Source organism: Podarcis filfolensis (genome assembly GCF_964270895.1).
Source record: "Podarcis filfolensis genome assembly, chromosome: 2".
In the NCBI taxonomy this organism is placed as follows: domain Eukaryota; kingdom Metazoa; phylum Chordata; class Lepidosauria; order Squamata; family Lacertidae; genus Podarcis; species Podarcis filfolensis.
In genome coordinates, this window is record NC_139605.1 from 9,082,821 (window position 1) to 9,098,882 (window position 16,062).

The 16,062-nt window shown below is 48.0% G+C and overlaps 1 protein-coding gene across 2 annotated transcripts in view; it reads right to left on the bottom strand.

The window, feature by feature from the left end:
* Window positions 1-8,137: 8,137 nt before the first annotated feature.
* Window positions 8,138-16,062, bottom strand: part of LOC310756586 (adhesion G-protein coupled receptor G4-like) — a 29,308-nt gene continuing 21,383 nt past the window's right edge. For both annotated transcript variants that reach the window (XM_083600895.1, XM_083600894.1), the window contains exons 12-16: window positions 14,610-14,706; window positions 13,645-13,934; window positions 11,900-11,998; window positions 10,106-10,249; window positions 8,138-9,200 (exon numbers count right to left, since the gene is read on the bottom strand). In XM_083600895.1, coding sequence (XP_083457021.1) covers window positions 9,073-9,200; window positions 10,106-10,249; window positions 11,900-11,998; window positions 13,645-13,934; window positions 14,610-14,706 — 758 coding nt within the window. In that variant the 3' untranslated portion in view covers window positions 8,138-9,072. The remainder of the gene's footprint in view (window positions 9,201-10,105; window positions 10,250-11,899; window positions 11,999-13,644; window positions 13,935-14,609; window positions 14,707-16,062) is intronic.

Genomic DNA, 16,062 nt, shown 5'->3' on the forward strand with positions numbered 1-16,062 from the left:
TGCAATTGAACAAAGTTAAGATGAAGAAAATGTCTGTTTTGCAAGTTGCGCATTTCTTTCTTTCCTTCCAGAATGAATCCTTTCCCCCATTGAGACATCATCGCTCCCCCTCCCATTTCTTGCATAATGACTTCTATTGTTCTTCCTGCTGCAGAGATACTGTTCCCCGGAGGGAAAAGGGTGAAGCCAGGAATTCTTTACCCCATCTCTTTAGGAGAGAAGCTCTTCAGCTTGGCTTGGAGGGTCAACTTGCCGCCTTTACTCTCCTCTGGAGAAAGATCCATCAAGGAAAAAGACAACACCTTCCCACTTGCTCACCCTCATTTCAAGCTGACAGCAGGTCTTCTCTGACGGGCAGCCAGGCTTCAGGCTCAGCTATGCCCGGCTAAGCTGAATGACAGTCAGGGACAGTGCGCAGAGGTGTCTGAGGGAGGTGCAAATGGCACCAGGCTTTGCGGGAGGTGGGACCCTTGCACCTCTTTCCCTTTGGCGGATGAACCAAGCAATCCCATCTATGAGTCATGCCTGGTGGTCTGGGCAGGGTCACTGCAAAACCCTCTTGGGACCTCATTGCTCAGTCCAGCTAGTGCAGCACTGTCCACACCAGCAGTCCACACACAAGCCTTTGTGGGCCACTGACCCTTGGTTCCACAAACTCATCCCAGTGGCCCCTGTGCAACCCTATAAAAAGCATTATCCTCTTCCCCATGCTTTTTAACATCTACATGAAGCCGCTGGGAGAGATCATCAGGGGGTTTGGACTGGGTATCCATCAATATGCGGATGATACCCAGCTCTACCTCGCTTTCAAATCAGAACCAGTGAAGGCGGTGAAGGTCCTGTGTGAGTGCCTGGAGGCGGTTGGAGCATGGATGGCGGCTAATGGATTGAGGTTGAATCCCGACAAGACAGAAGCACTGTTTTTGGGGGACAGGAGGAGGGTGGGTGTGGAGGACTCCCTAGTCCTGAATGGGGTAACTGTGCCCCTGAAGGACCAGGTGCACAGCCTGGGAGTCATTTTGGACTCACAGCTGTCCATGGAGGCCAAGTTAATTCTGTGTCCAGGGCGGCTGTCTACCAGCTCCATCTAGTACGCAGGCTGAGACCTTACCTGCCCATGGACTGTCTTGCCAGAGTGGAGCATGCTCTAGTTATCTCTCGCTTGGACTACTGCAATGTGCTCTACATGGGGCTACCTTTGAAGGTGACCTGGAAACTACAACTAATCCAGAATGTGGTAGCTAGACTGGTGACTGGGAGTGGCTGCCGAGACCATATAACACCAGTCCTGAAAGGCCTATGTTGACTCCCAGTACGTTTCTGAGCACAATTCAAAGTGTTGGTGCTGACCTTTAAAGCCCTAAATGGCATCTGTCCAGTATACCAGTCTCCACCCCCATCATTCTGCCTGGACACTGAGGTCCAGCTCTGAAGGCCTTCTGGCGGTTCCCTCATTGCGATAAGAAAAGTTACAGGGAACTAGGCAGAGGGCCTTCTCAGTAGTGGCACCCGCCCCGTGGAACACCCTCCCATCAGATGTTGAAGAAATAAACAACTATATGACATTTAAAAGACATCTGAAGGCAGCAGCCCTGTTTAGGGAAGCTTTTAATGACTGATGTTTTAATGTATTTTTAACCTTCCGTTGGAAGCTGCCCAGAGTTGCTGGGGAAACCCAGCCAGATGGGCAGGGTAGAAATAATAAATTATTATTATTCAGAATAGTGTTTTGCAGGACCCCCTAAGGAACATAGCAACATAATAGAATTCAAAACAGTAACAGGCTAGCAAAGGGCAGCTCGTGCCTCAAAGCAGGATGTCTGTCCATCATTTTCCTCTCATGCCCCAAAGATAAGAGACAGGCAACTTCATTTTAGCATTGCTCTTTGAGATGAAGACACACTCCACACACCCAGTTTTATTAATTAAGAACATTGCAACTTAGGACATATTTTACTCAAAGAGGGATCATCCAGACATTCTTTTTTTGCCTTGTTTCTAGCCACAGGGCTGTGCTTTAAAGCTTGTGTCTGAGCATTTTCCTTCCTTCCTTCCTTCCTTCCTTCCTTCCTTCCTTCCTTCCTTCCTTCCTTCCTTCCTCCTTCCTTCCTTCCTTCCTCCTTCCTTCCTTCCTTCCCTCCTTCCTGAGGGCCAGTGTGGTGTAGTGGTTAAGAGCGGTAGTCTCGTAATCTGGGGAACCGGGTTCGCGTCTCCGCTCCTCCACATGCGGCTGCTGGGTGACCTTGGGCCAGTCACACTTCTCTGAAGTCTCTCAGCCCCACTCACCTCACAGAGTGTTTGTTGTGGGGGAGGAAGGGAAAGGAGAATGTTAGCTGCTTTGAGACTCCTGAAGGGGAGTGAAAGGCGGGATATCAAATCCAAAAACTCTTCTTCCTTCCTTCCTTCCTTCCTTCCTTCCTTCCTTCCTTCCTTCCTTCCCAGCACATTCCCCACAAAAAACTGCTTCTTACCGCTGAACACAATTCTGCAGAAAACCTGAATTGCTGTTTGTTCCGATTCAGCACTGAAGAGCAGGTTTTCCTGGGGAAAGTAACAAAGCAAAGGAAGGAAGGAAGGGAGGGAAGAAGGGAGGGAGGCAGGAAGAAAGGAAGAAAAAAAAAGTGTTTGGACACATCAGGTTGAAATGTGGACCCATGCCTAGAAATTGTAGGGCAAAAGCTAAGTGTGGATGAGTCCTAAATTGCATGGGCTTTCCAGAGATGGGCATGTGTGGACGTGTGGACATGCAAATAATATGTTTAGAGTCTGAAAGTTCTTTAAAGTTCCTTAATTGCATAACACAGGGCCTGTTAAAAGCCTATCAGTAATCTGAATTGGGCAATTCATCTCTGGTATATATTAATATTCTCAAGATTTGAGTCACTGGGATAATAGAAGATTGTGCTCACTCTTTCGAAAAGGCTAATCAAATTCATCGTTGCTTTGTTAGCCCACATTTTCTGGAGCTGGTGTGTGTAAAAGCTGAGAGCAAGAGTGTGGGTAAAGGGGTAGAGAGATATTTCTCATTTTAAAATTTCTTTTGGAGAACGGCTGGAGAGCTGGAGAGCTCAGTTCAGGCCCTGATAAGGAGAGAGCCAATTTCCGAAGGCCCAAACTAGAAACCAGGTGTTAACTGCAAATGCAATCAACCTGCATGCTTTTAAATATGTAAATAGGGGTCCTGGATAAGCCTGAGCAGTTTCAGAAGCAGGGGGGTGGGAGGAGGTTGAGAAGGACAGTTTAACTTTATTGTGTGCCACCCAAGCAGGCTTAGATCCCAGCATTGCCTGAGCTCTGTGAGTTGAAGTGCAGAGTGTTTGAAGACTGGGACATTCGCAGGGAAACAAAAATGCTTGTTTACAAAGCTATTGTACTACCAACCTTGCTGTATGCGTGTGAAACATGGACCACTTATAAATGCCATCTCCAACTCCTCGAAAGAGTCCATCAACTGTGTCTCCGAAAAATTGTATGCATCACTTGGGAAGACAGGCGAACTAATACCAGTGTACTGGAAGAAGCAAAGATCACCAGTGTTGAAGCAATGATTCTTCAACGTCAACTTCGTTGGACTGGTCATGTTGTGCGGATGCCTGATGATCGTCTTCCAAAGCAACTGCTCTATTCCAAACTTAAAAATGGAAAGCGTAATGCTGGTGGTCAACAAAAGAGGTTCAAAGACTCTTTCAAGGCAAATAAAAAAAAAAGTATAAACACTGACAACTGGGAAACACTGGCCTGCGAGCGCTCCAGTTGGAGAACAGCCTTGACCAAAGGTGTCATGGGCTTTGAAGACGCTTGAACTCAGGATGAAAGGGAGAAACATGCTAAGAGGAAGGCACGCTTGGCAAACACTCACCATGATCTACTACCGCCTGGAAACCTGTGTCCCCACTGTGGAAGGATGCGCGGATCCAGAATCGGCCTTCACAGTCACTTAAGGACTCATTGTTAAAACCGTGTTTATGGAAGACAATCTTACTCGGTTACGAGTGATTGCCAAAGAAAGAAGAAGCAGAGATCCGAGTGTTCCAGGCACCATTTACACAGACATCATTGAACCTTGGCGCCCATCATGGTTAACGTGCAGCCTTGCTTTCTGGGGCTGGTGCGCACTGGAGGCTCACCCTCCCTTTCCCCTACACATGTGCATCCCATCATAGGTAAGAGGTGTCATCATGACATCAGAGGTGTCTCTTCTGTCTTTGGCATAAGAAGAGCCTTTTAGCTGCGCAGGTGCTGTTAGCAAGGCACTGAGGAGGGGATGTTTTCAACTCCAGTGTACAGTAGAAAACGGTAAACATGCCATTTAAGAGTAATTTGGATCACTTCCAGCTCCATGCATCCACATCGTAAACATATTCCCAGATATCACCAGCCCCCAGCCCCCCTGCAACTGGATCTCTGTTGCCACCTCTGCTTTTGGGTGTATCTTCATGTTCACATTTGAATATTCTTTGAGGTGATCAGGAAATGACTCGAGATGAATTCAGCAGGTGTTATTGTCTCTGTAGCTCTCACTCTGCACCTCCATACCTGTCGCAATGCCCCCCCCATCGTGCAAGGAGGGATCAGAGAGACAAATGAGAGGGTGCCAGGTGTAGAGAGAGGCTGATTCACGCCCCATCATAAAATTATATGCCTTCATTCCACCTGACAACTTAAACAATGCTGCGTTTGAAGTTTAAATGAAGCACTCTTGAGTTATGGAATGAGGTGAGCGGTTGGGGGGGGGGGGCTGGCTTAGATAGAAGATAGCAACAGGGACCAGCCAAAAGCTCCTTTCTGCTCTTATTTTTTTCCACAGAAACCAAAAGGCCTGTGTTTTGCTTTGGCTTCTATTTGCTTTTAAAGACAGGGTTTAAAATAAATGAAAAATAAATGTGACCAAAAGTAATAATTGAAATACTTTTCTTTACCAAGACACACACACCCTTTCCCCCAAGTGTGCTGTTCTTCATGAAGGGACGCGGGTGGCGCTGTGCTCTAAACCACTGAGCCTCTTGGGCTTGCTGATCGGAAGGTTGGTGGTTCAGATCTGCATGACGTGGTGAGCTCCCGTTGCTCTGTCCCAGCTCCTGCCAACCTAGCAATTCGAAAGCACACCAGCGCAGGTAGATAAATAGGTACCACTGTGGCGGGAAGGTAAACGCCATTTCTGTGCGCTCTGGTTTCTGTCACTGTGACCCGTTGTGCCGGAAGCGGTTTAGTCCTGGTGGCATTACCCAGAAAGCTGTCTATGGACAAACACCGGCTCCCTCAGCATGAAAGCGAGATGAGCGCCGCAACCCCAGAGTCGGCCACGACTGGACCTAATGGTCTGGGGTCCCTTTACCTTTACCTTTAACATAAGAAGAGCCTGTTAGATGAAGCCCAATGAGGCCCATCCTGTTCTTCCCGTAGCCATCTACGCAGGACTCAAGCACAAGAGCAACTCTCCCTTGCTGTGGGTCTCTGCAATGCTGCTTTCACTTTGTGCTTGCTTTTTCTCTAAACTAGAAAGTCCCAAGGGCAGTTGCTCCATTCCCTTGACCATTTTGGTTGCCTTTTCTGGGTTAGGAAGTTTAGGAGGTTGAGCCCAATGTGCTAAAGAAGTGGTACATTGGTGTGCACCATTTCTTCACTCAATTCTACTCCACTGGTGATGTGAAAGTTAATTTTCTCTTCTGCCGTTTAGAGACACATGTTCACCTTGGACACTCTTATTCTTGGGTCTCCCCCCCCCCCTTCATTTCAATACGGTCCTGATCCAAAGTTTTCCCTTGGCTCATAGACTTGATAACTCCTAAGGATATAAAGGATCAATTCCTGTCTCCTAATCCAGTGGCATCGCGTGGGATGCCAGTGCCCAGGGCAAGTATTGCGCCCCCTGTCAGGGCAGAGCGGCAGTAGCGATGGTGGTGGGGAAGGGTTTTTCCAGCAGAGGGGAACTAGGGAGGGGACAGCAGCAGTGGCCGTTTATTTTGTGATTTGTTTCGTGACATTTTTACTCCACTTGGTTGTTTAAAAAAGCCCCTCAAAGTGGTTTATTTTCCTTTTGAAATTTTGCGCCCTCCCCAACATCTTTTTGCTCCCAGGGCAACAGCCCCTCTAGCCCCCCCTCACTCTATGCCACTGTCCTTCTGGCTGCTCTGGAAGATTTATTTCATTTTATTAGTTACCACATTCCCATTCCACCTTATTCTTCAAGGAGCTGAACATGGTTCCCCCCTCTCCTCAATTAATCCCCAGAACCGCCCTGTGAGGGAGGTTAGGCTGAGAGAGGCAGTGAGAGGATTTGAACCCTGGTCTCCTAGGTCCCAGTCTGACACTTTGCCACGCTGGACATCAAAGGGGCAGAATTCAGGGATGCTGAATATCCTCATTGCAGATCTGTACATCTTAAGACTTTTAACTTGGTTTTGTTTGTTTGTTCACTGCCTGCATCCAACCTCTCTGGTTGTTTTCCTTCCTAAAATGACCCACAGAAACTTTTACATTGCCTTCCTTGCCAGTCACAGCCCAATTCAAGGCACTGCGGGATCGGCCTGGGAGCTCTCGCTGCTGCCTTCAGGGAAAGGTTCTTACTGAAATATTCCTCCTCTCCTTCTCCCCCAGCCATCGCTAACTGCTTCTGCGTGGGAATAAAAGAGCCTTTTGTATTTTGCTCCCCCATGTGGGGGAGACTCACTCAGCCGCCCTCCCTGCTAAGGCAGCTCTGGGTACCAGTGATGAGCAACTATCGAAAGCCTTCGTGGGCGGGAAATGGGGCTGAACGGAACAGCCAGCAATCATATTCACTTCCATAGGCCAGATTTATTAACCATCATACATATCCTCAGGGTGAAATAAACTGTCTTCAAGGGGAGGGATCTGCTCCCCTCCCCCAAATCAATAAAAAATAGTTAGGTATTTTTAACTTAACTAAAGTAAAGTGGGACACAGGTGGCGCTGAGCCTCTTGGGCTTGCCAATTGGAAGGTCAGTGGTTCGAAACCCCGCGACGGGGTGAGCTCCCGTTGCTCGGTCCCTGCTCCTGCCAACCTAGAAGTTCAAAAGCACATCAAAGTGCAAGTAGATAAATAGGTACTGCTCCGGCGGGAAGGTAAATGGCATTTCTGTGTGCTGCTCTGGTTTCACCAGACGCCAGCTCCCTCGGCCACTAAAGCGAGATGAGCGCCGCAACCCCAGAGTCGTCCGCGACTGGACCTAACGGTCGGGGGTCCCTTTACCTTTACTAAAGTAAAGTGGATAGAGAGAAGTCTCTCTCTCTCTCTCTCTCCCTCTCTCTCTCTCTCGTGTGTGTGTGTGTGTGTGTGTGTGTGTACACATCTCCTGGTCTTCCCTTGGAAGGGACTGGCTGGCACAAAGGCACAAAGGAGGAAGTACTTTGCACAATTCAGCACTGACCTGCAGAATTTTCCGCCATGAACTGTGTCGACGGCTACTAGCAGGTAGCTTTGTAAGAGGCTCAGTTGAGTTCATAAAGAGAAAACAGGTCTTGCAGTGGCTATAAACCCTCACGGTACACCTCTGAAAACTAGCAGGTGATGTGTGTGTCAGGGGGAGGCAAATGACAAGAAGGAGCGGATGCCCCCTAGCCCTGCTTGGGAGCTTCCTGGGGGCACCTGGTTGGCCATTGTAGGAAGCCAGATGTTGGGTGAGACGGGCCTTTGGTCCAACACAAAAAGACTCTTCCACGTTTTGTTATCTTCCTTCCCTCTCCTGCCAATTTGGGAAACTGTGAGATCACTAGAACATGTATTTTGCTCCTACTCTCTCACTGTTGAATCCAAGACCCAGGGCCTTGCAGAGCCAGGCAGAGGCCCAGGCCAGGTAGATAATGTGCTCCCCCCCTTTTTTTTACCCTGGGGATAACTGAAGTCTTATAAATAAGTGGTACCTCGGGTTACATACTCTTCAGGTTACATACGCTTCAGGTTACACACTCTGCTAACCCAGAAATAGTGCTTCAGGTTAAGAACTTTGCTTCAGGATAAGAACAGAAATCGTGCTCTGGCGGCATGGCGGCAGCGGGAGGCCCCATTAACTAAAGTGGTGCTTCAGGTTAAGAACAGTTTCAGGTTAAGAACGGACCTCCAGAACGAATTAAGTATTTAACCCGAGGTACCACTGTATATAAATAATTTTCACAAAAGTTACGCTGAGAAATAATTTTATTTCAAGGCTTGAACCGTATCTGCATATAAAGACAAAATGAATATATAGATATACAATGGTCCCCTGCAATTGTGAATATGCTTTGGAATTGGAGGCCCGGGCCAAGTGGCCCATATGCCCCCCCCCCCCCCGTCTGGGCCTGCCAAGACCTGTGTGGTTCCCTTTCTTTCTCTGAGCCCTGAGTTCCGTTGTGAGCCCTGATCCATTCTGGCAAAGCACAGCAAGAGCCCAGGTGAGGCTTTAGGTTATCAGGACCCCAGGCAGCTGCTTACCAGATGCAAGGCAAGCTCATAAGCAGAGATATTTGAGTGTTGCTCCACCAACAGAGTCCAGCACCTGCTGTAAACTTAAATAGGTGGCTGCCTCAAGCTCTACCTCCTCAGAGGAGAACTTAGGGTTAGGGTCAGGATTAGAGGTCAGACTACCTTCTTCTTTACCTGCTTATATATTATAATTTATTGAGCTTTCCAAGTTAATAATCCAATAAGAAACACATTATAACATTCCAAATTACAATACAATAAAAAGCCGAATATATTGCCAAATTATATATCTTTGGGTGACTTCCCATGCTCTGAATTTCGCGGAGGGCTAATCATCTAATATCACATTACACTTCTTAATTAGTCAGTAAACTGTTCCGATGTTAATCCTTCACTTAATTTTCATTTTGGTTTGCAACCACTGGTCTGTCCAAGCTTTCGTCTTCATGGGGCATAGGTTGAGAGCTTGCCTGCTCAACTGGCAGGCTTTTCTAAACCCTTAACTGAAACTAACTTATTGAATTGGCTCAGAATACTCTGAGAAGGGTGGAAGGAGAGGCTGAAAGAAGATCTTCAGCTGACCGTTGATTTGTCACGACTGTAAAGAGCAGACTGGGCAGCCAGAGACCCAGGAAGAACCAGACAGGCCCTCAAGGCAAAAAACTCGTTTTCTGAGTGCAGTGAAGCTCTGCATCCATTGGTGACAGTCTCCTCACCCGAGGAAGCTTGACCTTCTGGTGAGTAAAGGATGCGTGGCGGGTGCTGTGCAAAACGTCATCTAGGAAATAAATACAGAGGGAGTCAACCACCCTCCAATGATTCACGCCTTTTGAAAATAATCCAGGAAAGCTTAAGATGGAAATACGATTTTTCTTTCGGCGTTTTCAACATGTTCTGTAAAACCTAGAAAACTATTAGGAACATTTTTTTTTTTAAAGAAAGGAAGATGCTTCACCCACAAACCCACCCACCTCGCAAGCCAGTGCCAGATTTGCTCAAGAGACAGGCTAAGGGGGGGCTGTTTCCGGCACTAGACAAGCAAACGCATAATAAAATAAGAGGAAGATAAATTTCTGAAAGAATTTGATATTTCAAAAAAAGTATCAAAGCAGCCATTGTGGCAGGTGGGGGAATGAGAACTTTATTACCTTTTGTGCTAGCTTTCTACTTTGGGGGATGTCTTCTCAGAAAAAGCACTCAAAAACAGGGTGCACCAAACCCCTCACTTTGAAATGTCATCCTCCATAGTGCCAGTTCCAGACTCTACCGCCCACTTCCCATCTCGTCCTGCAGCACTGGTAGCCTGTGGCCTACGATCCTATCTATCTATCTATCTATCTATCTATCTATCTATCTATCTATCATCTATCTATCTATCTATCTATCTATCTATCTATCTATCTATCACAGCGATTCTTCAAACAGCTCTTGTTTATTCACAGGCCAGAACAGAACTGAACTGAAGGGTTCAGCCGCCTGCTTATTTAGAGCTCTACTAGAACGCAACAGTAACCATTTTCTGTAACTATCCAATCACTGAATGTCACTTTCAATCCCTTATTTGCATATGTGGACCTGAGTGAAAACTATCTACAGTATCCCCCTGCTGGCTCAGGGTGAGAACTTCAGTACATAACACTATCTATCTATCCAGCTATCTAGATATATATAGTTCCTACTCACCAGTCTCAGGAGCAGCCCCTGGTAAGCTTCCTGAACCATTTGATGTGGAGCTGGTGGTGCAAGAGCTCTGCGACTTCAGAGAATGGGGTGACGTCCTCTGCGAGTGAATGTGATACCCCAGAGTTGTGGCAGAGCTACTACAATCTGAAACAGCATAGGAGGGCAGGCTTTGGAGGGTGTGAAAGCATAAATGGTCTCCTGCCCCTTGAAATCCATTTTTTATTTGCTGCCATTTATGCCTAGAACTAAGGGACGTGGGTGGTACTGTGGATTAAACCACAGAGCCTAGGGCTTGCCGATCAGAAGGTCGGCGGTTCGAATCCCCGTGACGGGGTGAGCTCCCGTTGCTCGGTCCCTGCTCCAGCCAACCTAGCAGTTTGAAAGCACGTCAAAGTGCAAGTAGATAAATAGGTACCACTCTGGCGGGAAGGTAAACGGCGTTTCCATGCACTGCTCTGGTTCGCCAGAAGTGGCTTAGTCATGCTGGCCACATGATCCGGAAGCTGTACGCCGGCTCCCTCGGCCAATAAAGCGAGATGAGCGTCGCAACCCCAGAGTCAGCCACGACTGGACCTAATGGTCAGGGGTCCCCTTACCTTTACCTTATGCCTAGAACTGCCTCCACATGACCTCTTCTCTAGTCTAGATTACTTTAGGTCTTTCTTCAAAACTCGGCTTTTCCCAGAAGCCTTTGGGGCCATCCCACTAGTTCCCCATGCCTTATTGTAAACTAAGCCAAAGAACGTGGAATTAAAGCCGTCAGATATTCTTTCCATAGCTTCCTTCACCTCCTTCTCATCTGCTGCTGCCTCCTCTGTTGTTTAGCTGTGTCTGTATGAGATTGGAATCCCCCTGGGACAAGGACTGGTCATACTTGGAATTTGTAAAGCCCTAAAAAAACAGAACCATCACAACGAAACACAGACACAGAACCTGTGCCTCCGCTTAACTGAAATAGATTTTTTTAAAGGCTTGCTGTTGCTTTGTTTTCCCTTTAACTGCTGTTTCACTCTATTTAAAGCCCTGTATATGAGGTTCTTGGGCTTTTTAAATAACACATTTTAATTTTTGTTGCATTGTTTTAAGTCATTTGGTATTTTGAGCCTTTGTTGTTGGCCACACTTAAATCTATTTTTTTAAAAAAGATAAAAAATGGGTTGTTCATTTTAAAATATAATAAATAATAATCCTAACACATATCATAAGAGTATCACAGTGGGTGGCGCTGTGGTCTAAACCACTGAGCCTAGGGCTTGCCGATCAGAAGGTTAGCGGTTTGAATCCCCGCGACGATGGGGTGCCGGTCCCTGCTCCTGCCCACCTAGCAATTTGAAAGCACGTCAAAGTGCAGGTAGATAAATAGGTACCGCTCCAGCGGGAAGGTAAACGGCGTTTCTGTGCGCTGCTCTGGTTCGCCAGAAGCGGCTTAGTCATGCTGGCCACATGACCCGGAAGCTGTGTGCGGACAAACACCGGCTTCCTTGGCCTATAGAGCGTGGTGAGCACACAACCGCAGAGTTGACGCAACTGGACCTAACAGTCAGGGGTACCTTTACCTTTACTGTTAACACATATCATAGCATACGGGATTGGTGGATTGTATCTGAGGACTTTCGTAGGGGGTTCAGTTCCCTTACTCCCTGTGCTATAATGGCCTCTTACTGGGCAAGGCAATGGCTGGGCTGCTACATCACAGTCCCTCCAGTACAGGCAGGGGCAGCTCAGATGACAACTGCAAAAGCAGCCACAGAGAACAATGTCAGGGTTGGTTTTATATATATGAGAATGTCATACCAGAACAGCTGAGCCGAAACTTTCCCAAGCAGAAATGCACTCGGCATTGCTTCCTCACGTTCTCCTTCATGAGACAGTGAAACACGAAAATGAAGAATCCTAGAGGAAGGAGCCGGGGGAGGTGGGGGCGGGGAGCAGGAAAAACATTCATTAGATTATGCCCCCCTCCCCACTCCTCTGGCCACAGTTTTGCCATCATCTCTTCAACTACAGAACAGCTCAGAGTCAGACCAAGAGATTTTGCTGCCAGCAGAGAGCAAGGTGGCCGTAATGCTTCTGAGTTCTAGTTGCTGGAATAACAATCAATCAATCAATCAATCAATCAATCAATTAATTAATTATAATAATTATACCCCGCCCATCTGGCTGGGTTTCCCCAACTGAATATTAAAAACACAATACAGCATTTAACATTAAAAACTTTCCTTAACAGGGCCGCCTTCAGCTGTCTCTTAAAAGTAAGACAGTTGTTTATTTCTTTGACATCTGATGGGAGGGTGTTCCACAGGGCAGGCACCACTACTGAGAAGGCTCTCTGCCTGGTTCCCTGTAACTTGGCTTCTTGCAGGGAGGGAACCACCAGAAGGCCCTCAGAGCTGGACCTCAGTGTCCGGGCTGAACGATGGGGGTGGAGACACTCTTTCAGGTACACAGGACCGAGGCCGTTTAGGGCTTTAACGGTCAGCACCAACACTTTGAATTGTGCTCAGAAACATCCTGGGAGCCAAAGTATGTCTTCCCAGACTGGTGTTATATGATCTTGGCGGCTGCTCCCAGTCACCAGTCTAGCTGCCGCATTCTGGATTAGTTGCAGTTTCTGGGTCACCTTCAAAGGTAGCCCCACGTAGAGCTCATTGCAGTAGTCCAAGCGGGAGATAACTAGAGCATGCACTACTCTGGCGAGACAGTCCGCGGGCAGTTAGGGTCTCAGCCTGCGTACCAGGTGGAGCTGATAAACAACTGCCCTGGACACAGAATTGACCTGCACCTCCATGGACAGCTGTGAGTCCAAAATGACTTCCAGGCTGTGCACCTGGTCCTTCAGGGGCACAGTTACCCCATTCAGGACCGGGGAGTCCTCCACACCTGCTCACCACCTGTCCCTCCAAGAACAGTACTTCTATTTTGTTAGGATTCAACCTCAATCGTTAGCCATCATCCATCCTCCAACCACCTCCAGGCACTCACACAGGACCTTCACCACCTTCACTGGTTCTGATTTGAAAGAGGTAGAGCTGGGTATCATCTGCATACTGATGAACACCCAGCCCAAACCCCCTGATGATCTCTCCCAGCGGCTTCATGTAGATGTTAAAAAGCATGGGGAAGAGGATAATGCTTTTTATGGGGTTGCACAGGGGCCACTGGGATGAGTTTGTGGAACCAAGGGTCAGTGGCCCACAAAGGCTTGTGTGTGGACTGCTGGTGTGGACAGTGCTGCGCTAGCTGGACTGAGCAATGAGGTCCCAAGTGAGTTTTGCATCCTCCAACTGCCTCCAGGCATTCACACAGGACCTTCACTGCCCTCACTGGTTCTGATTTAAAAGAGAGGTAGAGGTAGAACCGCAGGAGGGGAGATAGGGCTCCTCTTGGACTCACGTCTGGCTTGCAGGTTTCCCATAATGGACATCCCATAAACAGCCACTGTGAGAACAAGAGGACGGACTAGATGGGCCTCTGGCCTGACTCAGCAGGCTCCTCTGGTCCCTCTTCTGAAGCCCACCCACCTGTGTGCAAACGCTTACCTTGGAAGGTGTTGCAAATGGCAAAGAGGTAGGAGAACAATGTTTGCATGGACCCCAGCGAGAAAAAGGCAAAACCCCACGTTAAGCTGAGCAGGACCATTAAGCTGGCCACCCGCTTCAAGCTGTGGAGGAAGCTGTGGTTCCAGCTGCTGACTCGGCCAGGACTCTTCGTTTTCATGGTGTGGATCTGCAGAAGGACCGCGATGAACATGATGGTGTTCATCAGGAACACCAAGCAGAAATAGGCCAGCACAGAGATGTAAAACACAAGGTCATCACGGATCCAGCAACTGTAGCAGACAAGGTAAGGAGGGAAAGAGACGCTGTTAAGGCTGCTGGCAGGGCCATTTCTTTCAGATGGGCTCATGACAGCTGGAAGTCTCTCTTGAGGCTTTTCAATGAGACACCCGTCAGTGGTGGTTAGTTAAATTCATATCCTGTCCTTTCCCCCAAACAAATGATAAGACAATAAACACATCTTAAAACCAATCCCAGTGCCAGAAGTGGACTCAGCTTAAAAGCCTTGTTGAAAAGGAAGGCGCTGAAGAAAACAAAACCTGACTAAGGCTGGATATAATCCTCAATAAACAAACCTGAATTTTATGTTGGAAATTGCAGAATAAGTTCTAGAGTGGGTTATGCAGGAGGTCAGGCTTTCTGGTTACAAATCCTGCATGATCTTAATATATATGATTTTGCAAAGCGGTAAAGGAATTGTAAGCTTCGGATGTTTGGGCATTTTATGCATGCAGCTAAACAGACAGAGGAATCTCCTTGAGAAAGGCCAGGACCATCAGTTGACCCATCAGATGGAAGGGAGTGAACAGCTTGGTGTACTGAAAAGCAAGGAAGGTTGAATTCTCTCCCCTCCACACACACACTCCAAAAAGGGGGGGGGGAGGGAGGGGATATAGGTATGACCTCCTTCCTGCTGATCTGAGGAGGATCAAAGCATAGAGACTTACAAAGGTGTGACTGGACTGCTGCTTAGGGGGTCGCTTAAAACCCCATAGAAGTCTCTGCTTATAATGAGAACCGTGCCAACGATGACCGCAGGAATTCCTAATGGCAAAGGGGGAGAAAGAAGAATGGGTTAGCCGGAAAGGGAAAAGACCAGCATGGATGCAATTGTGACCGACTGAGGGAGACGAGAGTCCTCAGGAAGACCTGTATCACCAGGGGAGTGTGGGGATGGGCGACAGCAAAGGCACACGGCAAGAATTTAATTCGGCTTATGATATTTGATTTGGGAGAGTCCACTGAAATAAACACAGTGCTGTTGGCTCTGAGAATACGTTTAATAATAATAATTTATTATTTATACCCCACCCATCTGGCTGGGCTTCCCCTGCCACTCTGGGTGGCTTCCAACAAAATATTAAAATACAGTAATGCATCAAACATTAAAAGCTTCCCTGAACAAGGCTGCCTTCAGATGTCTTCTAAAAGTCTGTTCTTCTCTTTGACATCTGAAGGGAGGGTGTTCCACAAGGCGGGTGCCACTACCAAGAAGGCCTCTGCCTGGTTCCCTGTAACTTGGCTTCTCGCAGAGAGGGAACCGCCAGAAGGCCCTGGGCGCTGGACTTCAGTTTAGGCTGTGATTGCACATGCCTTGAAACAGAAGAGGCAATGAGGGATATTGCTAGGGAGTGAGCTCCCTTTTCTCGCCCTTGCCACGTACAGCCTCTGTATCAAGAGCTGTCTCCCCAGCCCCAGGCTGGCTAAACGTCCCAATGGAAATCCCACCCCAAGCAGGACTTGCAGGAAGCAGCGGCCCCCGCCACAACCGCTCCCCTGGAACTAGTGCACCATCGCGACCAAGAGACACGGGCAGACATTTAGCCCACAAATATGCCCAGTCCCTTTTGGGAAGATCAGGAGGCAAGTGATTCAGCCGCAATTGCTGCACTGCAACTCTATGATTCTGACTGGCCTTTCAGAGATATTTCTCTGCCGCTCCTGACCTTCAATCACACCTCTTCTGAGCCTCCAAAGAACACCAGTGCTCTGCTTGTGTGTTGTGAGAGACAGTGTGGTGTAGTGATTAAGAGCGGTAAACTCGTAATCTGGTGAACTGGGTTCGCTTCCCTGCTCCTCCACATGCAGCTGCTGGGTGACCTTGGGCCAGTCACACTTCTTTGAAGTCTCTCAGCCCCACTCACCTCACAGAGTATTTGTTGTGGGGGAGGAAGGGAAAGGAGATTGTTAGCCGCTTTGAGACTCCTTTGGGTAGTGATAAAGCGGGATATCAAATCCAAACTCTTCTTCTGCTTCAGAGCTGCTACTTCAGGCTGTCCATAGGGATGCAATCTAAGCACCCAGCATTTTGGGGCTGCAGTGCCATTCTGAGCTGGCCGTTGTTCCTTCTTGAGTGCTAGATGCTATCAAGCCAAAATGGCAGGCTCAACCCTCCATGCC